Source organism: Paramisgurnus dabryanus, chromosome 6 (genome assembly GCF_030506205.2).
Source record: "Paramisgurnus dabryanus chromosome 6, PD_genome_1.1, whole genome shotgun sequence".
NCBI lineage: Eukaryota > Metazoa > Chordata > Actinopteri > Cypriniformes > Cobitidae > Paramisgurnus > Paramisgurnus dabryanus.
This window is the reverse complement of record NC_133342.1, coordinates 26120610-26146827: the sequence shown is the minus strand read 5'-3', so window position 1 is coordinate 26146827 and position 26218 is coordinate 26120610. Positions and strand designations below refer to the sequence as shown.

General features: G+C 36.2%; 2 protein-coding genes across 4 annotated transcripts; both read right to left on the bottom strand.

Annotated features, from left to right (window-relative positions):
* Positions 1–58: 58 nt before the first annotated feature.
* Positions 59–16748, bottom strand: asph (aspartate beta-hydroxylase). Of its 3 annotated transcripts, none has more exons than XM_065276377.2 (10): positions 16564–16748; positions 12172–12327; positions 11925–11969; positions 10409–10477; positions 5792–5863; positions 5042–5104; positions 4101–4922; positions 2752–2796; positions 2629–2670; positions 59–2517 (listed from the first exon to the last, which is right to left on the bottom strand). In XM_065276377.2, the coding sequence occupies exons 1-10, from the start codon at positions 16601–16603 to the stop codon at positions 2510–2512; spliced, it is 1362 nt and encodes a 453-aa protein (XP_065132449.1). In that variant the 5' UTR covers positions 16604–16748; the 3' UTR covers positions 59–2509. The 3 variants fall into 3 exon arrangements, with proteins under 3 accessions (XP_065132449.1, XP_065132448.1, XP_065132450.1); XM_065276376.2 differs by lacking the exon at positions 16564–16748 and adding an exon at positions 13042–13206; XM_065276378.2 differs by lacking the exons at positions 11925–11969; positions 16564–16748 and adding an exon at positions 13042–13203.
* A 1536-nt stretch (positions 16749–18284) lies between these two features.
* Positions 18285–24907, bottom strand: ttpa (tocopherol (alpha) transfer protein). Its single transcript, XM_065276375.2, has 5 exons — positions 24653–24907; positions 21111–21264; positions 20618–20811; positions 20277–20387; positions 18285–20165 (listed from the first exon to the last, which is right to left on the bottom strand). Exons 1-5 carry the CDS (start codon positions 24878–24880, stop codon positions 19959–19961), a joined length of 894 nt encoding a protein of 297 aa, XP_065132447.1. The 5' UTR covers positions 24881–24907; the 3' UTR covers positions 18285–19958.
* Positions 24908–26218: the final 1311 nt, after the last annotated feature.

Sequence of the window (26218 nt, the reverse complement as noted above, 5' to 3'; positions counted from 1 at the left end):
TAGACAAAAATTTGCACATATTTTGTATAGGTTTTAAAATTAACAGAAAAAATCTAGGTGGCTTTATCAATGTCCCAACCTTTATTGCAGCACTCAAAACATTTACAGTTTACAGATTTGTGAAAGAATTACCCACAACTCCCTAAAATTGCCTCAATAACTTATAACTTACTTAAAACCAGTTAGCCTATACAGCAGGATTTCATGTAAACCTCCAAATATAAAGTCTTGAGTAAACGTCTGTGTAAATGGACAAGAACAAAAGTGACATCTTAACAAACTGGTTTATTGCTGGTTGTGAGGTGTCTGTCCATTAAAGTATGGCCCATATCAAGGTTGCTAAATCCAACCTTTAACATATGGCTTTTAGAAGTTAACACTTTTGTTAAAATTAAATTTGACATTAAAATGTAAAATCCTAAAAAAATGAAATCCTTAAAAATTCTAAAAAAAAAAGACACAAAAATCTGTATTATGCAATATTAATACCACTTTAAAAATTCACATTGACTTCAAAAGTGTTAAGGGTCAAACCCCTCTATAGTGTTGTAAAAAGAAAAACCCTAAAAACTATTTTGCAGCCATTGATTTTAAGAAACTTGCAGTATTTCCTAAAGCCTATCACATAAACAATTTATTCTGGCAGGCCCCCTTAAAACCACAGTGTACATAAAACAATACCATAAAGAAAAATAAATCCACAGTGAAACAATTCAAGAGCCAAACATGAGTTTCCTTCAAAGTAATATAACAATTTAAGGATGAGAGCTACGTTGTATTTTTATTACAACTAAACAATGATGACAGAATTCATAAATAAAAACCAAGTTTGCTGTTTTAAAGATATATAATGCAAAGATACACTTACTAGCAATACCTTTTCCTTTTATAACAGATGTGTCTCCAGCATTTGAAATGGGCTGCATAAATGCACAGAAATACAGTGACACTGACAAAATAATGAACAAATTATTGTATTGACAGATGATGAACCACTAGAAAAAAGGTTTTACCCTACTATAAAAATTTAAGTATTTCCTAGAATAGGCAGCTCCATATCTGAAGCACAATTTCTGACATTACTCCCAGTCATGAAATATGACGACATTATTATTAAACAACACTGTTTGATTACTCTGATTTACTGCCCAAAAATATTAGACAGAAGCTGCACAGCAGCTGGAGTGTCTGCATGAAAAAGATCTTGTCCAAATATAAGGCGGTGCCATTTGACCAAGACAACCTAATGCAGGGCCTGTATGCTTCCTTGGCCCACATTAGCTGTAGTTTTAGCTCAAAGAGCAGAATCACAGTCAAAACTTCACACAATAGAATACAACCCACACAAAATAACTGGATGAGGTGTGAACCTTTTTTTTTTGTAATTTAAAAATGCTTGTGAATTTTGACTTTTGAAAATATAAAGACATGTTCTGCTTTTTTAAGCTTTTTTCAAAGCAGTCACATAGAGGTACATACGTCCTGACAGTAAACTAAAAACGGAAAAGTAAAAACCATATATATGAGAAAAATGGCTCAAACGATTGTTTCGCATAGAATTATACACAAACAAACATACAAACACGCACATGCACGTCCAATCGCTCCATACAACAATTATCTTGGTTAACCTGCCAGCATAAACTTGTCCTAGATATGCAACATTGGAAATGTAGACTCAATACATATCGGTAGTACAAAACTTAATAGATGAGATCATAGCGCAAGATCAGTGCAGCTTTGCATAGTACCTTCACATTAAAGCAAAACAACAAATTAGACAGAAATAGAGACGCTCCGATAAATTAAATTCTGAATAAAATGTGAAGATCTCTGAGCTACAAAGCAACATGAAGGTGTTTGTACACAAAGGATAGGTAACTACAACCCGACTATTATGTATGATCAAAAAAATGGCTACTTCACACCTATGTTAGGGGATAGAGAAAACTGATTTTTAACTACAAAACAGGAATCGGTGAGGGGAAAGGGGAATTAAAAACAAAACAAAATATAACAAAATATTAAAGGGATAGTACACCCAAAAATTACAATCCTGTCATCATTTTTACATCCTTACGTTCTTTTAAACCTGTATGAATGTATTTTTCTGATGAACACAAAAGAAGATATTTTGATAAATTATGGTAAGCACATTGTAAACATTGACTTCCATAATAGCAAAAAACAAATACGATGGAATTCAATGGATATCATCAACTGTGTGCTTACCATCATTTATCAAAATATCTTCTTTTGTGACTCATACAGGTTTAGAACCACATGAGGGTGAGTAAAATTATTTTTTGGGTGAACTATCCCTTTAAGAAAAGTACACAAAGACCACATTCTCAATAAACAAACAGGATTGAGATTCCAAACAAACACAAAAATCCAACAAAATGAAAACAAGCAAGCTCTGTTTTTTTAACTCCAGGGTGAGAACTGGCAGCTGCACAGTTTCAGTGGAATGTCACATGGCGCTGGTCCTCTCCGCATCTTCCATACTTTATGTTTCTGTAAGAGACAACAATTGATGATGAATATTAAATCAACAAATGTTTAATATAAAGCAAGCTTTAGCTTTGTATTTACAAAAAACCTTTATGAAATGTCAAAACTGGTTACCTGTGGGCTCCTCAGGTTGGTCTTCTGTCTGGGTAGTTTCCTCTGTAAATGAGTTAAACCAGGTATGTCAATAAATACAGAATTTCACAGTGAATTCTGCTGAAAGTGATCTCTATTACTCACCTGCATAGTCCTCCTCATACTGTTCTTCTTCAACATCTGCTTCCTCTGTTACAAAACAAAACACATTTCACAATCAATACAATTTTACAATGTAAAATCGTCAGAATTAACCTACCGCCAGCCACATGTCGCTAACGCTCTTGGCGAATAGGGGTTGGAAAAGGCCTCGAGGCATACACACAAGATAGTTTGGGTCTTCTCGGGTCCGTTTAGCAAAATAACATTTATTTTAAATTACCCAAACCCTAAAAATACTATGACCGACCAGTGTGCGATGCATACTAGAAACTTTTAGGCCCGAACCTGCTCGGGTCGGATCTCGGTTTTCGGAACTAAGTGGACCTGTGAAGACTCTACCACGTGGTATTGTACTGAACCATACTATTCAATGGAAAAGCACCATAAGTTCCCCACCTAGTGAGGTCCTCGGTTGTCCCTTATGCGGCTTTCACATAAGATGCGGTGTGCCCTGCACTCGCCGCTGGGTTCCGCGCAACCAAGCGATTTGTGCTCTGATGGCCAGACCAAAGTAGGCGGGGTTTTCGATAATTACTACAGTGTTTATATTTGCGTTAAATAGTCGATGAGGAATACAGAGACTGATGTTGCTCGTCTCCATTTCACGTAACTTTAAGCATACCTACAACAAAGCTGCTTGACTTAAAACACACCTGACATGCCAACTTGAATTGCTACGTGTTTCCATGACACGGCTTTCTTTCCGATGTCTCTGTACTAGGAACATAAACTTGTATTATAAAGCTCTGAGAATCCCGAGTATAAGCTTTCGTCCATTTTGCTTGTTTGGATGCCCCGTTTCTATTGGTCGCGCAGGTAATCGGCACAGAGCGCAGTGCAAAAGTTAAACTATTTTGAACTTTGACCGCGGCGCACCAAAAAAACGCCCGCATTGAAATGAATGGGTTTCATAGCGCAGTGCAGCGCACACCGCATCCTATGTGAAAGCTGCATTATTGTGTACTAAAATAAATGAACTAGCATTGGTAAGATCCATATTTCATCCCATCACTTAATGCATCAAATTTTTAGATCTTCCTGCAGCTGCACGTTTGTCTGCAGAAATATTTTCCCTTTTGTATAGTGGTTGACCAATATATCTTTGTGTAGTTTTTAAATTATCGGCATTAGCAAAGTCTGTCTGTTTTGATGCTAATCACACAAGGCACAATAAATGTTTTAGTTTTCTGTATGTCTCTCATTTACTGCAATTACATTTGAGCTTTATCTGCCTTATATTGGCCAATCAGCCACATATCAGCCTTTAAAAACAATATCGGTTGACCACTACTTTTTTTATGATCACAATTTATAAAAAAAAAAAAACATACCCTCTTCTTCAAAATTGTCTGCCTCAAGCTCTGCTTCCTCTTCCTCCTGACCCGTTTCCTCTATTTCTTCTTCTGGTACTGTTTCGTCAATAGGGATCGACTCCTCAGTTGTCTCTTCAGGTGTTTCATGAACTGGTGCTGCATCTTCTACTGGTTCTTCCTCATCTGCTTCTTCATCTACTTGTTCACCTTCCTCTTCTGTTGCTGCCTCTTTCACATCTTCCTCCTCTGTCTCTTTTACTGGTGGAGCCACTTCCTCCTCATCATCTTCTGGCACTTCTACTATTTCTTCCACTGGTGTGTCATCTTCCACCTCTACTTCCATCTCTACCTCCACTGCTGTACCCTCCTCCACCTCTACTTCCACTGGTATAACCTCCTCGAATGCTTCCTCCACTGGTGCAGCTTCATCCACCGGTGCAGCTTCCTCCACTGGTGCAGCTTCCTCCACTGGTGCAGCTTCCTCTACTGGTGCATCCTCCTCGAATGCTTCTTCCTCTGGTGCAGCTTCCTCCACTGGTGCAGCCTGTTCTGCAATAACCTCCTCAAATGGTAAAGATTGCTCAAATGCTTCAGGCTCTTCTGCTACCTCCTCAATATTCTCTAAAACTGTATGTGTTTCCTCAACCTCTGGCTCTTCTTCTAAAACTTCTGGTTCTTCCTCAGGAACTTCATGCTCCTCCTCAGCATCTTCATCTTCTCCAAGGACATTCTCCTCCTCCAGAGCAACAGGCACTTCCTCCAAATCCACAGGCTCCTCTTCCTCCACATCCACAGGCTCTTCCTCTTCAACGAATGGCTCTTCCTCCACAGGCTCTGGTTCTGCAAAAGATAAAAATAGCCACAACATGGACAAATATACTCTGGGGTTGAAACCACTTCATAGTAAGTAGTCTGTAGAAAAAAAATATTGTGACTTCAAAGGCCTTCATAAGTTTTACCTAATGGCGACTGAACAATTTTCTCAACTTTAGTGGCTTGAATCTCTTCCTCCACAACCGGCTCTGGAGCAGATCAAGAAACATAAGTAATTAAAAACGAAAATAATTTGTGACCTTTAAAAATCAGCCCTTTAACACTTGGATATTTGTATGTTTGGCTTGACTATTAAACTTTGCTTAAAGATAAACGTCATCTGTTGATTAGAATTAAGAGCTTTTAATATGGTAAAAGACGCTTGTGCAAAGGCTTATAAGACTGATATACCGACAAGATTAGTCATTCATGCGTTTTGCGCATTGCAGGTCAATACAGATAGTGTTATGTCAGGATTGCACAACAATTTCAGTGCTATGTGGCAAGACCGGCTTATCATTGCTATGTTATAGGTACAAAAGTACTTGTGTTCACAGTGCTCTTAAGTAAATACATATCAAATTCTACACAGAACATAAGTGGTACACACCTGCACAACACTATCTTTATGGACACAGTATTAAAAACATTGATCTGTAAAATATGTTCATTTTATTTTTTACCTTTATCAACAAATGTAATGATCATTTTAATATATGTGCATGTGTTCATACATGTGTTCATATTTTATCCTCATATTAGGTTTTGGTTTGTTGACCAAAAAACAAAGTCATGAATACAAACAGGGTAAAAATCTTGCATAAACTTCCCAATTACTGAACTACAAAATTAAAACCTGTTTTAAATAAACATTGTATTATATAATTCTACATTACCTTCTTTCAAATGTTCAGCAGGTTTATCCTCAACTGATTCACTGGTCTCAAGGGTGGGCTTATCTTTCAGTCCTGAGGGTTTTACATGTGAATGTGCATACATGAGGCATGTGTAAAATACAATCATGAAACAGGCATGTGGCTCTTTAAAGCGAATCAAATGCAAACAATAAACTGAATTGAATGTTAACTTTTGGTTTACTTTTGAGACCTTTCCACACACAAGGTGTGTCTTTAAAATTTTAAAGTGATCAAAAGGGAAAAGAAGAAAAATTGTGAGTATTTATAGAACAGTTTATAGATTTAGAGGAAAGATAAGCATTCTTGTGAAAGTTAACAAAGCACGATATAAAGGCAAACAATGTTTGGTTTTATTGTTGTTGTTCTTATGACACTGAAAAGAAATACACTAAAAGCAGTGAAAACCAAAATACAGACTCTAATAGTTTATTGACAACACATGAAGATTCTCCTTGATAGTAAAGTAACATGAACAGCATGAGAGAAAATTATCTGTGAGGATAAAATCTTTATACTATAGCTAATATGTATTAAGAGCAAACTAAGATCATATCTTCTAATAAAGAAATCCCACATAATGATCAGCACCTTGTTTCGGGCTCTGACCAATCAAATGTTGCATAAAGAAATTCGCTGTATGTCACTTAAGTGCTCTTAAACTTATGCGGTCTCAAAGGGGTGGTTCTCTGAAAACCGCTCAATGTTTACACAAAAGGAAAAGAACTGACAATTTGGAATAATACAAAAACATTTTCTCATTTATTACAGTTTCCTTTTAATTGCAACCTTCTTGGGTTCTTTGAACTTTCCATCTTTCTCAACCTTTTTATTTTCCACATCAACAGGCTTATTGTGAGATTTCTTCTCCATATCTGGCTTCTCCTTCACCTCCTCCTTTTCCACTCTCTTGGCATTTATTGCTTCTCCTTCTACCCTTTTTTCCCTGGCTTCCTTCTCTTTTCTAATCCTTTCCATGGCCTTTTCCACATCTTCCTTCTCTATTCTCTCTCCTTCCTCTTTAAGCCGCGCCTCGGCCCTCTCCCAGGCCTTGGCTTCCGACTCTTCCCTTATTCGGCTCAAGGTCCTCTCTTCCTCCTCTTTGGCTAGGATGCTCCTAACTTCTGCCAGGGCCATTTTAGCTATCTTCCTGGCCTCCACTCTCTCGTGGATGATGGTGAGCTGTTGTTTCAGAGCTTCTCTTAGCTTCCACCCAACATCTTTGGCGCTGGAAAGCTCTGGGGAGTGAGAACTTTGTTGGATGGTGTAATCATGGAAGCTAAATTTCCAAAACGTTGCTCACGTCAAGCCACAAGGCAACAATTAGTTTTTAGGATTTAGGATTGGTGAAGGGTTTAGGATTGGTGAGTAACGGGATGAAAATACAGAGCATCCCATTAGCATTTTGTGATATTATTATGCTGGAAGGTTATGTATTTGGATTATACTGTATATTCATGAGTGATTAACATTTCCTAATATTATCTGCAAACAGCTCAGACAAAGGATATACTTGTTTACAAACATATTCAGGTAAGTTACTGCATGAGCTTGTAGTTCTTTGTTTTGTAAACACACCCATGTTGTCAAGTAGCAACTGCAAATTGATGTTAAAACTGGAAATATTCTGTGTCTGCTCTATCATGCAAATACAAATGGATCCAGTAAATTTAGAAAACCATGTTAAATGACTAAAACAAACTATAAAGCCCAGTCTACTCCATGCACATTTACATAAGCTGTGCAATATACCTTTTTTCCTGGAAACATCTTTCGTTTCATCTAGTGTGGATAAGACAAAATAAGTCAATATTTGCTACTCAAAACAAGTTATGTCTTGCATGCCCTGCCTTTGCCATCATTACTGTCAAAAGAATGTGTAAAGAGAATACTGACACGTTAATCCAACTTTGTCTAACTTGATTTCATTATTTAAAACTAATTATTAATGCTGAACAAAGCGTAAATACGGATTAGATGGTTGAGTTTCTTTCCAAGCAGAACATTCGTAATGCATTCACAGAAATATTGTTGTTGCACACCTTAATCTTAGTTTGTTAAACATCTGAGAACAGGGCATCGTATAAAACAGCCAAAACGTCAAATTACATTTATTAATAACAAAAGCAAAACTGATGAAAAATTGAGTGAAATCAGAATTTCCCCAGTAAAGCAATTGGGATGTGTCAGTTTATTGAGAAAAAAGGTAATGTAGTCCACCAACCAATATTCGTCAAGCTTAAAGTCCCAATGAAACAAATTAAAACTAGAATTTTTTGTAATATTTTGGTATTTTTTAAAATTACTCATCTGTGAGCTTTATTATAAAAACATACTGTGTCCTTACAATCTTTAATCCCCTTCCTCAAAACTATCTTTGTTTACTTCCAGTCACAAGGAATGACTCAAGGGCGGGGCCCAGGAAAAATCACAACATGACCCAATCAATTCTCAATGGATAAATTCAAGTCCCGCCCTACATTTATTCTCATTTCAAAAGCCGTTTCACTCGGATATATGTCATGACGGGAAAAATAAAACAATCGTTACTTCAGTTTCATTGTGACTAACTTAACTTGCAAAATGGTGACTAGTCATTTTCCGACTCTAAAAAACCATTTATGTAGGTAAAAACAGGATTCTGTTCCAATCTGCAAGCAAATAAATTGTGAAGTGACGGTTAAGCAAAAGCACCCATCATTTTCATATCAAATGTTTTCTGAAGCGCAGTCATTTTCCTAATTTATTCCTGAGGTGTACATAGGAAAAAGTGTGCAAGGAGCATGACATTTACATATACTGAGACTTACAGTCCTCTCTTGTACCACCAAGTAAAATAGAAACGTTCAGTATATTAACATTTGGTAGGCACACCATCTCAGATTGTTTAGATCGGCAGCTAGGATCCAATTGTTGACGGTTACAGAGCTCTGGGGTTCAGGAGAAGATTCCCCCGACTAGGCCATTAAACAAGCTCTTGCATAGACAAACTGATAGTTTCTTAGTTGGGCACCCACCACGTGTTATCTAAAAGTTATTTTTGTATTTTAAATCTCTTGTGACTTTTGTTAACTGCAGCAACATTCATAATGCTTATCAATATTTTCTACATCTTTGAACGACTGCAAAAGCAACTTTTAAGTGAACAAAAAAATAAAACAGCTAATAAAGATAAACTGCTTCTATTCAGCAGTAACAACAAGGACTCAAAATAACAAACATGAAAGATATCCACTAAATTCCTGAGGATGCAATAAAATTGTTAAATATAAACTATTTACAACCCACAAAAAAATAAGACTCTAAACAAGTTGAATGGTTAGTGCAATACTGCAAGCATAACTTGCATATTGAAAGATGAAATAGATATTTACTACATTATTATGATATAACTGAAGCATGCAGCAGAGATGGTATGTTAAATTGGCAAAACTTACATCACCGTAGGCATAGAAAAAAGATAAATAGTATATAACTGTTGCAAAAGATCTGCAACAAAGCATGATCTGCACAAGTTCAATATTTACAAAAGTATAAAGGACATCATTTACTTAGAGAGTTCATTCAGGTTTCCGAAACGCTTGGTGATCTTCCCCACAAAACAATTCTTCAAGTGTTTGCAACCAAACTCAAGTCGTCTAGGGAGCAAGTCCTCCTCTAATAAAGTGCTTCTGTTGCGATCGCAGTAGAAAACACAACTATTGATTTTGAAGGCCTAAAATAACGCATGTCTTTTGGCCCTGAACCCCTTCAGTCTGTGACGCGCCAGCAACATCCTCTGCTGCTGCCTCGGTTTCTTCATCATCTACTGTTTCAAATGGACTCATAACATCAAACAGGAAGGTGAAGAAACCTTGAAACCAATCAGTGCCCTCTTCTGCTAACATATCGAGCACTTCCTCAAGAGATTCTGTGTTTTCTTTGCTGCCATCTTTGGTCAGCCCTACACAGATGGGAAAATAGGGATAAAGAGAAAGAGAGGGAAAGAAAGAACAGTGGGAGAGCAGGAAAGGGTGAAGTGGTTTGCAAGGTTTAGTAGATCAGTGGTTTTCAATCTTGTCCTAGGGGACCCACAGCTCTGCATATTTTGTATGTCTCCCTTAACTGACACACCCAGTTCTGTTCATGGATCTCTCCCTTAATGAGCTGATGATCTGAATCAGGTGTGTTAGATAAGGGAGACACACAAAATGTGCAGGGCAGTGGGTCCCCTAGGACAAGATTGAAAACCACTGTAGTAGATTAAGGAGCCAGAGCTATAAAAAGGGATAAAGAGAGTGTGAAAAAGCGGAGGTACTGAACATGCCAAGAAAAATAGACATGCATGCTACGTACCAATGATGCGGCTTTGGATGGATATTTTTGAGAAATAAATATTTTATTTCCTCGCCTTGTAACAAACATGTTGTCGCAGCGTTCTTATATTTATTACTGTCAAATTGGTCTAGTTCACAATTCATGCATGTGAACAAAATGATCACAATAGCATGTTGAAGGATCATGCATGTGCATTTGTCTTATTGCACAAAAGTGAACCAAAAGTCAATCATGCAAAATGAATAAACCTGGCAATAAAGTAACTGAAATCGGTGCACTTGCCTAGTAGAACTTTAGCGTCTTCCACATCAAAGTCTCCATCACCATCAGCATCATAGGATACAAGTTTACCTAGTAAAGTAATTTACATCTGATTTAGTACATATCAGAGTTATTGTGTCCAAAACTACTATCACACTGTCAGAAATAAAAAAAGGTCCTCAGCTGTCATTGGGGCTTTTCAACGAGTACACCTATATTAGTACCTCAGAGGTACATATTGGTACCAAATGTAAAGGTACATATTAGGACTCCATTGACAGCTTGGGACCATTTTTGGTCATTTTTTTCTGACAGTGTATCTAGTCACAACATACTGGATTACACAGTTTGAATTATTTTAATCAAATGTCAAATCAGACTTTTATGCAACGTTTGCAAATCTAACTTTTACATAAACATTTATCTTTCCAAACACATTCTTACAAATTTTAGCAAACAAAATAATGACATTAAAGGTCACATTCTTCCTGATCCCATTTTCAAATTTTAGTTGGAGGGTAATGTTGTTGTTAGAGCATAAATAATAGCAGCAAAATGATAAAGCTCAAAGTTCACTGCCAGCCGATATATTTTCTTTAACAGAAGTCCTCTTTCAAAGCCTACAGCGAACGGCCGGTTTGGACTACAGCCCTCTACTTCCCGGTTGAATGACGTCAATATAAAAGTTTTTGACTAAACTCCGCCCACAGGATGGAGTTCATAGGACAAGAAAGACATCAGCCCGTTTTGAGGACAGTGAAAACAGAGCTATAGAGAATTATGTGAAAAATACACCTTTTACACGTGAAACATGAACACACCTTATATTGTGCACTGTAAACACAATCAAAGCTTCAAAAACCCAGGAAGAACAGGACCTTTAAGGGGCGGTTTCCCAGACAGGGATTAGACTAATCCTAGACTTAAATAAATGTAAGAAGTGTCCAAATTGAAAACAACTTGCACTGACATATCTTAAAATACATCAGTGCCCCCTTTTTTGTCTCAGAATGCATACCAGCAATGTTTTTAGTAAGGCATGTTTGTAAAAACACTTATATTTCATTATTAAACCAACGCCTAGTCTTCCTGTCCCGGAAACCAGCCCTAAACCTTTTTATAGTGTTGTCACAAGCCCAGTTTAGACCGCCAGCGACCAGCAGTGGCATGATCTTATTTGTTTTTGACAAAACACCTCATTTGTTTTTGTAAAACAGAATTAGGAATGCCACCCAACAACCTTACTGAGAAGCGGATGACATACAGCGAAAAAGTCGCTGGAGGTCTGAACTGGGATTATCTTTCTGTTACTTTCATTTACATATTTGTACAGATTCTTTAATATATGTATGCAATATAACTTTAATTGGTTAATAAATTTACATTAGTAATGTAAATATGGTATTTACATTACAGGAACAGCACTACAAATGAAATGTCATTTTAACTTCATTGCTTAATAATTGAGAAGGATAGGTTCTGTCAATGAAAGAGGTTTATAAAGATGATCCTATAATCAATGCTTCAGATTTCATACCTTGTAATACCTCTGAAAGATTATAGTGCAAGTCCTTTGCTTTGGCTGCATGCAAAATGAAGCCAGTTATTAGTGCAACAAGAATTATTCATGCAATCAGAATTTTAGTAAAATAAGAACAATTATTTTTCTTATAGTTATTGTAATTAAAATAAGTAATATTAATAAAGAACTGCATATAATTGCAAAATCAAAAGAAAGTCTACATACAAGAACTTCAAGTGCAATCTACAGACTACGAACTCACCGACTACACCTTGATAGTCAACAAGGTCAAAGTACACCACAGCTACAGATGTCCAGACGCCCAGGAGAGCCAGAATCATGAACCAGGTGAAGAAGGAGGATCCTCCTGCAGCCTCTGCTTTCTTTCCATTCCTATTCGCATGCTGCGGCTTGGCATCTGTACAAAGTCAAATAAGAAGGTTATACACGAGAAAATCAGCAAAACAAACAATAATTATTAACACAAGTTTAATGCAACAATACAAAACCCTTTAAACACATACATGCGCAAAATAAACCCATGCCTTAAAAGTAGGATTAGTCTTTTTGTATCAGTGTGTGCACAGGAATATTCAACTAAATCCATACAAAACAGCAAGGCTAAACGAGTGCAGTTATTCTGAGGGTGCTGACGCGCCCCTTGGAGCCCCTGGTATAAATACATCTGCATTTAGAGCTCTGGTGGGAAGAATGAACAGGTGTTTTGTCCGCTACGATCTCTAGTGTAGGTCAAACCACACAAACCAGCTCATGTATAAACACATAAAACTGGTGCAAACATTACAGTTAGCAGTTACAGATATACAAACGGTAGTTTATTCAAGTCTCAAGACATTTAAGTGTCACGTTTGTCACAAGAAACCTGAACTTAATCGAATGATTCTCAAGTAAACAATTAAAAAAAGTAAGTTTTAGATGCTGCCAATACAAAATAATTTTAAATGCTTTTATACACAAAATACAAATTAAGCCTAAAAAATTATTGATTATTACATCCCCCCCCCCAAAAAAAAAACATGTGTCATTTGAAATGTTAAGGCTTTCTAACAAATACCAAGTTTAATTGTTATCCCTTGTCATGAAGGTTATACCAAAGCACACAAATACTAACCGGTTTCTTCATTCACCTCCATGACCTCTGCCTGTGGATCCCCCATCCCATAAAATAAAGTGGGGAAAAAGTGAGCGTCTTTTACCCCAAACCCCTCTACAACTGCAGCGCTCCTGCTTTTGTTCCCAGTGAATTTAGTCGGAACTTGATATGGAACTCGACCAGCAAATGAATTATTTTTAGAGCTGTCCGCTTGAAAGCCAGACAATCTCAAGCACTCATATAAAAGGACAAGGGTAGTTCTCACTCCATCCCATTTGTTTTAGACCCTACATGACAACTGAAAGGTTTATTGAGCAAGACATTACTATACCTAACAAATGAAAAGTATACATTCAAGCATGTAATGCTTAACTGCGAGTGCGACTACATGCAAACTTTTAAGCGAAGCATCAATCCATTTTGGCAAACTTTAGTGGCTCTCCCTATACAAAGCTATTTATTTCCCAAGCAAGGTCAGTGCTCCAAATATCTTGTTGAAACAATAAACATGGTATCACTGGCTTGAGTTTGGATTTTTCCAAAACAAATATAAAGATGCACATTACATTTATACATTTGGCTGACGCTTTTATCTAAAGCGACTTACAGTGAATTACAAGCTATACATCCCTGGGAATCAAACCCATGACCTTTCACACTGCTAATGCAATGCTCCAGCAATTGAGCTACAGGAATAGCTCAACATTCAGGTTTTTTAAACCTACAATTGCATTAAAGTGTTAAAGGAATAGTCTACCCTTTTGCCATATTAAACTATGTTATTACCTCAACCTAGACAAATTAATACATACCTATCTTTTTTCAATGCGTGCACTGTACAGCGCATTGTGAATGTGTTAGCATTTAGCCTAGCCCCATTCATTCCTATGGTACCAAAAAAAGTTTTATTTTGTGGCACCATACTTACTGGTATAACTCCTCATGTAACAGTCTTTAAATAGGGAAAACACGGAAGTGTTTGGTGGCTTCCCTGTTTGGTACCATAGGAATGAATGGGTCTAGGCTAAATGCTAACACATTCACAACGCGCTGTACAGTGCACGCATTGAAAAAAGATAGATATGTATTCATTCGTCTAAGTTGAGGTAATAACATAGTTTAATATGGCAAAAGGGTAGACTATTCCTTTAAGTGTCACCATCCCCAATATGAGACACTCAAGTTTACATCAATATTGTTGATGTAAATTTTATCTATCACTACAAACAAGATATCATTGAGCCTCTAGAATTAGACATTTTAACAGTGTTTTATAAAATAAATTATGTAGGGAGAGTAAATTATTAATTTATGTGTGCCTCAAAACATTTATAATATCCTGCTAAATGTCACTGTCCCGCCAGCAGGACGCCTACGTTTACTTCAGTGTTTTGCATGTGAATTCTTATTTAATCATGACAAACTGTATAATGTTTGAAAGCTCCAAGGGGGTAGATTTAACTCAATAGGGTTGGGTGACGCCTAAGGGGTTAAACAATCAAGAGAAAGCACAATAACCCTACACAAAACGGCATTGCTATAATTTAAACGCCATTATTGCAGACGGTGTTTGACATGACACACCTCTTAAGTCACACATGCTCGACTCGTCTCTAAATCCACAGGTAGTCAAACAGCTGCCATTGTGTCCTAATCAACATCTTTCCCTCCCCCATTACAACCAATTGAAAAACTGCATCAAACACCTTTTGTAGCTCATGAAGAGCCTTTGTAGAAGTTGCAATGTCTATGCTTTTCCAAGTAGACAATGACCTATTTAGGAGAAATATTTGCCTTGAAATTTAAAGCATTCTTCTTCATTCATACCTAAACGCACCTCATTGCATCACATCCTAACTGATCAGTTTCCTTTTGGTCACAGGATCAGACCCTAGTATTTGTGCAACCTCTTATAAGATTAACCTCAACCCCTAATATAGGCCAAAGCATGGTCCCATTTTCACGCATACCATAGGGTTTGCGTACAGTGCACGTGACACAATTTTGCTTCATCAGTCAAATAAACTACACTTCGCAATGGTGTTCGTACGTTCGAGTACACATAAAACTATACTCCAGGCTAACATCTAACCATCAAGCATGACAACGCAGAATAAAATGTCAGGAGGACCCAGCTACCCATCCCCTTATGTGATCTTAACACTGAAATTGTGAATGATCAGCTGAACTGCTTTCAATAACAATACATTATACCACTGTGAACCATAGGGTGTTATCTAAAACTGGCTTTACAAATTATTTTAAACATGCAAACCTTGACAACAATCCACAGCAGACCGGATTATTCAGATTTACAACATTTTGTACACTGTAAAGTGCTGTATAGAAATGGTTGGCATTCATAACGCTCCATTCACACCGGGCATCAGCGTTAACACTAGACCCAGAGCGTGTCTGAAGCGTGGCCCTGGCAAGGTCGTAGTGACAACAGCCAATCACAGTCGACCTCAGACGCATTTACAATGTGCATGTTTGACACACGTATGTGAATGCATTGGATTAAAAACCCTCAAATCAACATGCAAGGTTATTTGAAACACACCATGACAGACTATTATTTCTTTACCATATCTTTCCCATTCTGACAGTTATTTTGTGCAGCTGTAGGAAATCCCTGAAATAAGCAATTTCAACATTTAATAAAAAGAGAAACAATAGTTATTGACACTAATGTTACTCAATGGACAACTGAGTTTACTACAAACAATTCCCAAAGCAATGTATTGTAAATGCTCAGTGAAAGATCAATCAAAAATAGTGTTATGTCAGATACGATAAAACTATTTTTTAAGATCGTCACCTCAGTTAAGAATCTAACTGTTGACCTATTGTTATCTACTAATCCAGTGAGTGTGCTTACATAACAAAGATGGAGACAAATATCTAATAGTCAAGTCACAAAGTCCGACTATTACATTTTTACAAAAAGTTTGGATCCTGCAGACAGGGAAGTAACGGGATATCTTTAAAATTCCTGTGTGGGACCCTAGAGGCCACGTGTAACCCCTCCCACGCTCTACCAATATTGACACGTGAGCATTTAAGAGTTCTCGCGAACCAACTCTTGACTCAGCATAAGCAAACATTAAAAAATATAGGTCAAGAATTAGTAACTGTCTGAATTACCAAAACAGTAACGTACACTAGGCCTTGTGAGGGTCGTGTAGTTTTGGTTTTAAGTAAAGAGACGTGATTGTGTTGATTTAATACATAACACTCGCAAAACTAGTGACTCGTTCATAATGTGGCGACGAATGTGGTTAACGCACCTAATGTAACGTAGTTTATATAATACAGTTTAAGACCACAAAACGCACTAGGGATATGCTTTTTATTATGACTCGCCTGTTTGTATTTTACTAATGTATATTTGTGGTTTATATAATCCAAACCCAAATGCAATTTAAACAGTTTGAATTAGATCAACAAAATCAAGCTTGCCGCTACATTAACTTTAAGGCCTTCTGCAGAAGGCTGATCATGTTCGTATTTTGAGGGGAAAAATATAAATTTACTAACCTTTTTTGACTTGTGCCTTAACAGTTTTCTTCGGAGCCATTGCAATCGCTATTTCGTGGGATTTTCGGGCTCTGTAGAAAATGAATTGAGTGCAATTCCTGTCTCAGTTCTGCTATGATTCCCTGCAAAATCAAATCCCTATGCTTTCATACGCTGAAGTCCATGGCAACCCGTCCCCTTTTTGAGTGACTTAACATTCGACCAGTGTTTTCCTTTCAGAGGCGCGGAGGGCGGGGCAAATTAAAATGTTATCCAATCGTCAAACAGATGCCCATGACTTATTCAATCTTGTGGATACCTGCGAGGCAGGACTGCCCCGTTCTTCTCGTTTTCAGCCAGCACTGGAACGTGGCAAGATGGAAGATTGCATTTATCGCGAGATCAATCTATGCCTGTTTTTCACAACATCAAACGTGTTTTTTTTTTATTTATTAAATAATGGTTTTAAGTGATGCATGACAGACAGTATATATTGCATGCAAATTGCAATTGGCAAATTACAATAAAAAAGTACGCCTATGTAATTATTTCAAATGTAATATGTTGCATTTTATTCAACTCGTTTGGCTAATTCTACTTTAATCTTAATAACACTTTATATTTTGAGGAGCTAAAATATTTAGTTCGAGCTTAATTTGTTTAGTACCAAATGTTTTTACTCAGTTCTATATGGTGCGCCCCACCCCCTTTCCGCTTTTGTCCACCTCATCCTAAAAGCTCACTAGAGCCTGAAAAACTTTATTGCATGTTGAACTACTCTTTACTTTGTGTCTGTATTTGTTTAGAGGCACCCTAAAGAATTACTTTGTTTGTTATTCGTTCGTTTAAGCATTAAAATACGTTTTCTTATAGATCAAAATTAGAGAATTTGAGAGGATACATAAAAGAATCAATACACATACCAAGCCATGCTTGTTTGGTCAAATGTAAACTATTCTAAACATTCAAACAATGCGGCAATTCTTGAAAGATTAGATAAAGAACAGGGCTCTTACGTTCTTTTAAGATTATTTTATAAAATAAAATAATTTGATAATTTAGAGTTTACTTTGTGAGAATTGTGTCTTAATCAAGATTGAGTCACTCAGCAAATATTGTATTTTGAACTGTTGCTAATAATTTTTTGTTGCGATTTGAGATTAATGAAATGTGAAAGAGATGTGGGAGCCATCGAAGCTATTGGATCTAGGGAATTGGAGCCATGTGGTCATTTTCCACACTACAGTAGGCCTACATCTGTTTTTACAATTGGTGCATGTGGGAAAGTTCCTGTTGCTGTGACACTTAGTTTCATAGTTTACGTGTATGTAATCACCAGGATACTTCAAAGTTAATGCTGAAGTCGCACAATAGTATAATGTATTTAGGTAGTAAGTATATAGTCAGTGTATTTAAGTGCTGCTTGTGTTACACCAGGAGATGGCGCAAATGCAAACGAGAAGGACTGCCATGAGTGCTGCAGTCATGACGTAGCCAAAAATAGTGGGTTTTGAATGTTTGTTTGTTTTTGTTTTTTTGTTTGTTTGTTTAAAGCATAAATTAAAGTCTGTGGTTAACACAAACTCGGGGTATTTTCACAACTCAGAAATATCTGGAAATGGTAATAGAATTATAAATTTGTTGCAGATGTTTGTTTTTTGTTTGATTTCTTTAACATGCTGGCTACTGTTGGACTTTAATTGTCCTGCATGTTTTTGAATGAAGAGGTCAGACAACATAAATAAAGTCAAATTATTTAATGAATCTCAAATGAAGTGGGTCACGCAGCTTTCCCTGTCATTACACACAACCAATGTGAAAACCAGCCGACAGAGAAGATGCAAGCCTTATTCACCTTTCCCTGACCCATTATATTTATGACTTGAGTGGGGGTGGGTCTCCTTTGATTTCACTTTTGTTTTGGAAGTCCCCGTTTGCACAAAATAGGCATCCTGTTTTTTACACCTGTCTGGCCAAGCTAGCTTTCTGAAACTCAACAAGTTAAACACACAGCACAGGTTCATTCAAACATGACCTTTAAAAGTAAAAAGTTATAAGCCCTATGCAATGGATTCATGTATAAGCTTTGATCATGCACAGCGAATAAGACTATCAATCATAAGCATAACTAATTTCAATACTATGTGGTAAAATGCTAAATATTAATACTCATAGCTGCTTTTATAATATTAGAAGCAATGCAACTATTAATAATGCAAGGATATAATGATGACATGGGGAATGTTTTCTTTTTCCTTCACTACTTAACAATATTCTGCTATTCTCTGACATCAAATTTATGTTTGGGTAAGGCAGTATGAACGAATAATATTTGTCTTAGAAACATGACTCATTATTCTGTTACATTAACCCATATCCCTTTCTTATCAGATTTTTGCAATTATATTTGCCTGCTGTCAAACAAACATTCCAATATATTGGTTAAAAAATTACTCACGACCTTTTGTCTGGTTGCCAAGTTTATTTAGGCCGCACATTGTATAAATTGCATAGATATTTCCACTATGATATTTTACAATAATGTAAAACAGTAAATGTGTGTTCTTCGAACGTTAAAAGTATATGCAAAAAAGTAAACATTAAATTGTTAAAAAATACATAGTGTTTCAGAAATTCACATTGAAATAAATCTGTAAACACAAAGAGCTCAAGTAAGGTCACCAGTCTCTGATTATATTTGCTCAAGAGTCTGAGCAAAAGGCAGTAGATTAAAGTGTAACTCCCCCATTTCCTGGTGTTGAATACATGAGTGCAAGTTGTATTTTTAAAATGCAGCTGTAGTTTGAAAAGGCTGCGTTTTTCCTTTACATTTCAGACTTTTAGTCATTTACTGTAAAATAAACTTTGTTTCAGAGAATATGACTTTAAACTGCTACACATAACAGTTTTGTTTTACTTGTGATTAATTTAACTTCCAGAAACACATAGACTCTCTTCCTGAGTTATGTCCATTGTTATGTAAATCTACATAGGTAATACTGAATTAAAGATAACAAAGGCACATTCATATTTCAGACAGCCTTATAGTTAGTTGTCTTTGACAAGTTACTTCAGAATCATTTATCCTCAGTAAAAAAAAAATGTTTGTGCAAATAGACATCTCATCATGTTTTGTATCTTCAGATAGTTATTAAATAGACTACTTGCTAAACAAATTATAGAACAATATATAAAATTTAATACAATTATCCAAAAGCATGATTTAGTCATAACAAGTAATTATGGAAATGTAACATTGCACTGTGAAAGCTGCCTTTCCAGTCTAGAATGAAACATTTGTAAAAACTGCGCAATTCAGTCCTATGCAATATAAAATAGGAAAAAATATTTACCAATACTGAGTAATCTTCACAAAGTCAAAAAGCACAACATAAGAAGCACCTTCACTGTGATCATTAATGAACATAGGCCTGAGAAGCATGGCCTTCACCTAAGTCTGTAGAGAGCTTGTGAAGATAGTCTTCAGACTGCATGATGTTCTCAGTCCATCCTTGGCACACTTCATCTATGCTGGGTCCTGTACCTCCATACTCAGGAGGGAGGATAGCTTTCGGAAAGTAATCACAGAGACTTTGCACGTATGAACTACCATGCATGTGAATCTATTAAGAAAAGCACATGAGTGTTAAAAGCACAGATGTTAAAGTTAATCCTACTGTGAATTCTTTTGACTGTCGTTGTATTCCATATACATGCACTTAAAAAGGACTGACCCGTTGTTTGATTTTGTCTTGAAGGAATGGACGGATCATGGCAAAGACGGGCCGGAAAAAAATGGGCTCATTTATCAAATGGATGCCACGGACTTTCAAAGGAAAAGAGTCCTGTAAAGCAGAAAGGCTCGATCAATTTAAGTTAAACTGATGCTGTGTATTAATGATTTATATATACAAATATGTACAATAAACTGCTGACCTGTTTTCCAGATATTTCAAGAGCAATATTATCCTTAATTGGCTAAATATCTCACCTTTCCATTAACCAAATAATATCCTATTTATAATTTAATCTGTGAAATATCATTTATAGTGAAAACCTTTTAACAGATACCTACTGTAAGTACAGATGAGATCTTTTTTGCCAAAGAAGGATTGATCTGCAGAGCATGAGCAAAGCACCAGTCTTGGAGATCAAAAATAGTTTTAAGTCCATTTTTCTGGGTCTCACATTCTCGAACAATCAGCTCTGATGTAATGAGGCTCACACGAAAAACCTCATAAGCTGTGAATTCTTTGGGGTTCCACCGACCTGGAAACAGTGTTTGAAAATGTATTTTATTTCCTATTGTAGCAGCAGAAACAACTTTTCAAATATTCTCTGAAAAATGGTCATTGGGGCAGTACCCCAGCTGTCAAAAAGTACACTTGGCACTTACAGAGGTCATACTGGTACCAAAGAGTACATATTAGTACCTCAGAGGTACACATTGGTACCAAATCATATTCATATATCTACCTAAATAGGGTAGGACCTTTTTAAGGGTACTGCCCCGGTGAAGCTTGGGACCATTGACCTTTTTTTTTCTGTTAGTGTATATGTGCACTTGCCAATCCGATAGATTAAAACTCGACTTCCGGCATCATCTCGTGATTTCAGAACTCCATGGTAACTGTTTTGTAGTAGTCCTATGACAGATGATGGGCGCAGGTCAGCAGTAATTTCAGGACATTCTTGTCTCCATTTTTGATAGTTAATTAGCAACTGTGGATAGAGGGCACAGGAAACAAATATTATAAAAAAATATAAAATAAAGAAAATTATTAACATTAAATGTTATTGACACATAAGTGTGGCTATTTAAGTGTGCACCACTTCAAAACCTGCACTGGGGTGAAGATTTGTTAGTATTATAATATGTACCTACTTATTATAGGTACAGGTATACCAATTAATCTGTTTTGCTGATTAATCGGCACCGATAGTTCATTTGTGGAATAATCGCTATCTGCAAAAAATCCATGCCAATTTTCCGAGTGCTTCCATTGCTTCATATCATTATGAAGTAATTAAGTTGATGAATAGATGCTGCATAAGCAAAGAAACAACAGCAGAAACCTAAGTTTGGCGCTTATATTAGTAGTATCTCAAACAGTTACACAAAAATACACGCAGATAAATCCAACCCAAATGTTTAATGTCATGATTATTACCATAGATTTGCAGTAGTTTATATCCAGCTGGTTACTTTTATCAATCATTTATCCATATTTTAAGTTAATAACTAAGCGAACTATATGCAGCTGTCGACTATACGTTAGGCTAACATATCCGACAAATCAAAATCTGATTTCAGTTCTTTTTTCATCACTGCAATACATCTTTTGTTATTTTGATTTGATAATCATTTAGTGTTAAAACAGAAGCAAATAAAGTACAAGACTGCACATAAAACAGACATTTTGTAATTTCAATTTTACCTGTGGGAGTATTTCACAGAAGTAGTTTCTTCAATAATTATTAATATAATTAAAGGTGTAGCGGAGGATTTTCTCGAATTTTAGAAAAGAACCGCCTTCTCCACTTTTTAAAAAATGCAATTGCGCAAAACTCCTGATTGACAACTAAGGGGACCAATAGTCTTGATGATCCACCTGGAAAAAGAAAATCCTCCGCAATAACTTTAATATATTTTTATTTTTACATTTAGCACATTTTCATGGTTCAGTACTGTTGTTTTATTACTTTTGTAAAACATTTTAGCTATATATAGTTTCACTTTTAATGTTTTGTCTGTTTTTATCCAGTATCCATTTAAAAAACTATCGGTAGATTAATCAGTTATCGGCAAGTAGGGACCAACTTGGTTATCGATATTGGTCAAATCCACTATCGGTCGACCTCTAATTGTAGGTTACATTTTAAACAGATTACATTAGAGCCCAAATATTATTCTATTCAGAATAATTGAACATAATTTTTTCATTATTAGAGATGCACCGATATCAAATTTTAGCCAATGATTCAGACTGATATCTGCCAATGCCGATACTGATCGTTTGGTGGTTATATTAACCAGATTTTGACGATTCAATTTTCTGAATGTTATTTATTCACATATTGACCATTTATATTGAACATTTAACTTGTGATGTTTCTTTACATATTCTATACAAAGAGCTCATATTCATTGCATTTTCCTGTTTTCTTTTGATTGACAATATATCGGCTGTTTTGTGAAAATTTGCTTTTATCAACCGATACCAATTATTATCCGATATATTCCATTCAATTCAATTCAATTTTATTTATATAACGCTTTTCACAATTGGTAATTGTTTTTTGTTTTTGAGTTGTTGTATTTGATGAAGTTTTCTGTCAAATAATGCAGGGTCCCTCACGAGGTACCTTGGAATTTTAGTGAAAAGCACAGAAAATCGACAGATAGCACAACATAATACACGTGACGATAGCATAAGCAGCTAAATTTGCTGCAGATACAGGGGCGTCAGTTTGTGTTGAAAAGTGGTGGGGACAAAAGATTTGAAGAAAAAACATTACAGCAGGACGGGAAAAATATTGAATAACGGCTCATCAAAAATGGGCCGGTCAACATCACACAAATACTCAGCATAAAACCCTCAACAATGTTGACTGTACAAGTAACAGTCCCTGCAACACCAGCTCAACCAAACAGTGCCAAAGCACCATACGGTAGAAAACAGCAGCACGTTAAGTCAATGATTACAATGAAATTCATATGTAAAAGAAATAATCTTGAACATTTTTCTTAAACACTAAATTCAAGAAAAATTCAAGAAAAAATTGCTTACCCCATTGGCAGATTTTCTTGCTTGTTTTATGCAGAAAATCACTTTAATTTGATATTTTGGGTCTAAAGATCAGATTTTTGCTCATCAAGAAAAAGCATCTTAATTTAAGAATTTTTAGATAATTTTACTGAAAATAAAGACAAAAATACCTGACAAAAATAAAATCTGACTTTCTTACTTAGTATTTTTGTCTTGTTTAGTAGAAATATCTAAATATTCTTAAATTAAGATGCTTTTTCTTGATGAGCAAAATGACGTTAGAAAATAAGTCTAGTGTTTAGACAAAAACTATACAATTTAAGTGATTTTGTTCTTAAAACAAGCAAAAATATCTGCCAATGGGGTAAACAATTTTTTGCTTAAATTAAGTGTTTAAGAAAAAAGAAATCTTATTTTTAGATTTTTTTTTCTCATCCCATTGGCAGATATTTTTGCTTGTTTTAATCACAAATTCACTTAAATTGTATATTTTTTGTCTAAAAACTAGACTTTTTCTTGGGTCATGAAAATACATCTTGATTTAAGAATTTTTTGATATTTCTACAGAAAACAAGACAAAAATACTAAGTAAGAAAGTAATTTTTGCAGTGTAAGACAATCATGCATTGCTTGATTTTTCAGAACATTTTAACCAAATGCTTTCAAAAAGTGGTGGGGACAAAATCAGCCTTTTCAAAAAGTGGTGGGGACATGTCCCCAGCGTCCCCAGTGTAAATGACACCTATGTGCAGATATGAATCAACATTATAAGCGCGCGTATTACTAATATAACACATAGAAGAGGGTGAAAGGAAAGCCCAAGAAGGCTGCCTCCCCGGTTTGAAAAAACCCCTAGGTGAAAAAAACCCGGACTTTTTAGCCGAAAAAGCCGGGAAATAAAAAAAGTCCTAGGAGGGAAATATTAGTAAAGTATTTATACACATTTAAACAGATAAGAAGATTAAGGCTGCCGGTGGTCGTTGGTTAGGCATCAGCTGGGCACCACGTTGCAGGACGGCCAGTAGATCAGATGCAGATGTATCATCTGCATCTCTAAGCATAATAATTACTATTTTAACCTTAATAAAATTACGTAAGCCGATTAGAACTAAACAATATAAAACAATGTACAGTTTCCGTTTTCGTCGTCTTGTCTGGACACTATACATTACACGTGTGCATTTATACTGTTACATACTTGTGTCACATCAAATCACGTATACCAATGTGATATGTTACTTGTATCACAACACAAAGCAAAGGCTACTTTTTGTGCTGTGGCCATTTGCTTGCACATTCGAATTAACTTATAGTAAGAAGAGCAAAGCAATGCTACAAACCTGGAGCGCCAGTTCAACATTAAAGTCTCGCGCCTTTAAAAACCGTATCAAGAAAGTGGTCGGCAAATCCAAGTGTCGAATGCGTACTTCTGTTTCTGCTTTTTGTTTCAGCTTTGACAAATAGGGTTCAATCCGACTGGAATCAACAGGCAAGTTATTTAATTCCTCAATGTTTTCAACCTCGGCACACTTCATGTCTGCGGGACCCGATCGAGTTGCATAGTGCATGCTCTCCTCTCAGACCTCAAGATTACGTAAGAGGGGCAGGAACGAATCACAGTGTTATTACCAATGTCATGTTTATTTTACCTTTGTACATGTCATGATGTTCTGCCAAACATTAACCAAACCAATTGTAGACCCCCCTCTCTCTCTCTCTCTCTCTCTCTCTCTCTCTCTCTCTCTCTCTCTCTCTCTCTCTCTCTCTCTCTCTCTCTCTCTCTTTCTCTCTCTCTCTCTCTCTTCTAACATTGGGTCCATTTTTTGTGTATAGTGGTCATTTCTCCAGATGTTAAAAGGAAGTGTGATATCTCCTTAGGCTAATTATCTGTTTTTTTATTTTTATTATGTTGATGATTGTAATTAAACCATCACCTGACACCTGTGTGTGTTTTACTAACATGCCCATTTCACAATGCTTTTGCTTGCAAGCTCTCAATGTTGCTTCATCAGACACAACACTTTGTACACTACACTATGACACTTTTATCTCACGAACTCTTGTGACATGTCAATATTGCAGTTTAGTTTCAAACGGTCGCGGGGCACATGTCATTTGCTGGGACATGGGTAGTCTAGCGTGCGTGACGTGACTAGCACATGGGAGAATCGAGGACGCAGAGATTGCACATCTGTCTGCATGGTGACGTCAGACGCCTCTCTCTCGCTCAGCGCAGTTTCCATATTTATTTCCTCGGATCGTCATTTATTTGATAGTCAGCTTTAATTATAACGGTGATATGATCAAGTCAGCATTGCTTCACATAGGTAAGGATACGAATTTAAAATTTCTAATATGAACGTAGATAAAAAAATCTCAGTTTTATTCACCCTTGTGGGATGCAGTTACGGTCATGATGCAGGATTACACGGATGCTGCTGAATGTACAGACAGCAGGGCTATTCAATTATAGTCGTATGGATGTTTTTCGTATTTGGTGACATATCAGATGATTTTGATGAATGATTTTCTTATAATGTTATTAGATTTGGGGCTTCTAACATATCAGTGTGAGTGATGCCTATATGGTCGACGCTAACTGTTTTTGTTAAATAGGCCTTGTTGGCATCATGGTTTAACTGTATGTTTTAAATGTTTTATAGGTTGCAGAGATGGCTGACGTTATGTGATGTCTTGGCTGTGCAGGCATTTTTGTGAAGTAAATGCATTGCGCTGGGTCCCTGGTATCATCTGACAAGCAATAGATGATATTTATATTTCAATAGATCTTAAGTGTCCTTTTAAATAAATACCCCTGTTGGCAGAATCATTATATCTTGCTTGTCGCCTGTGATGCACTTGCAGTAAACCCTGCTAAAAACAATAGAAACCATCACAAAAATTCT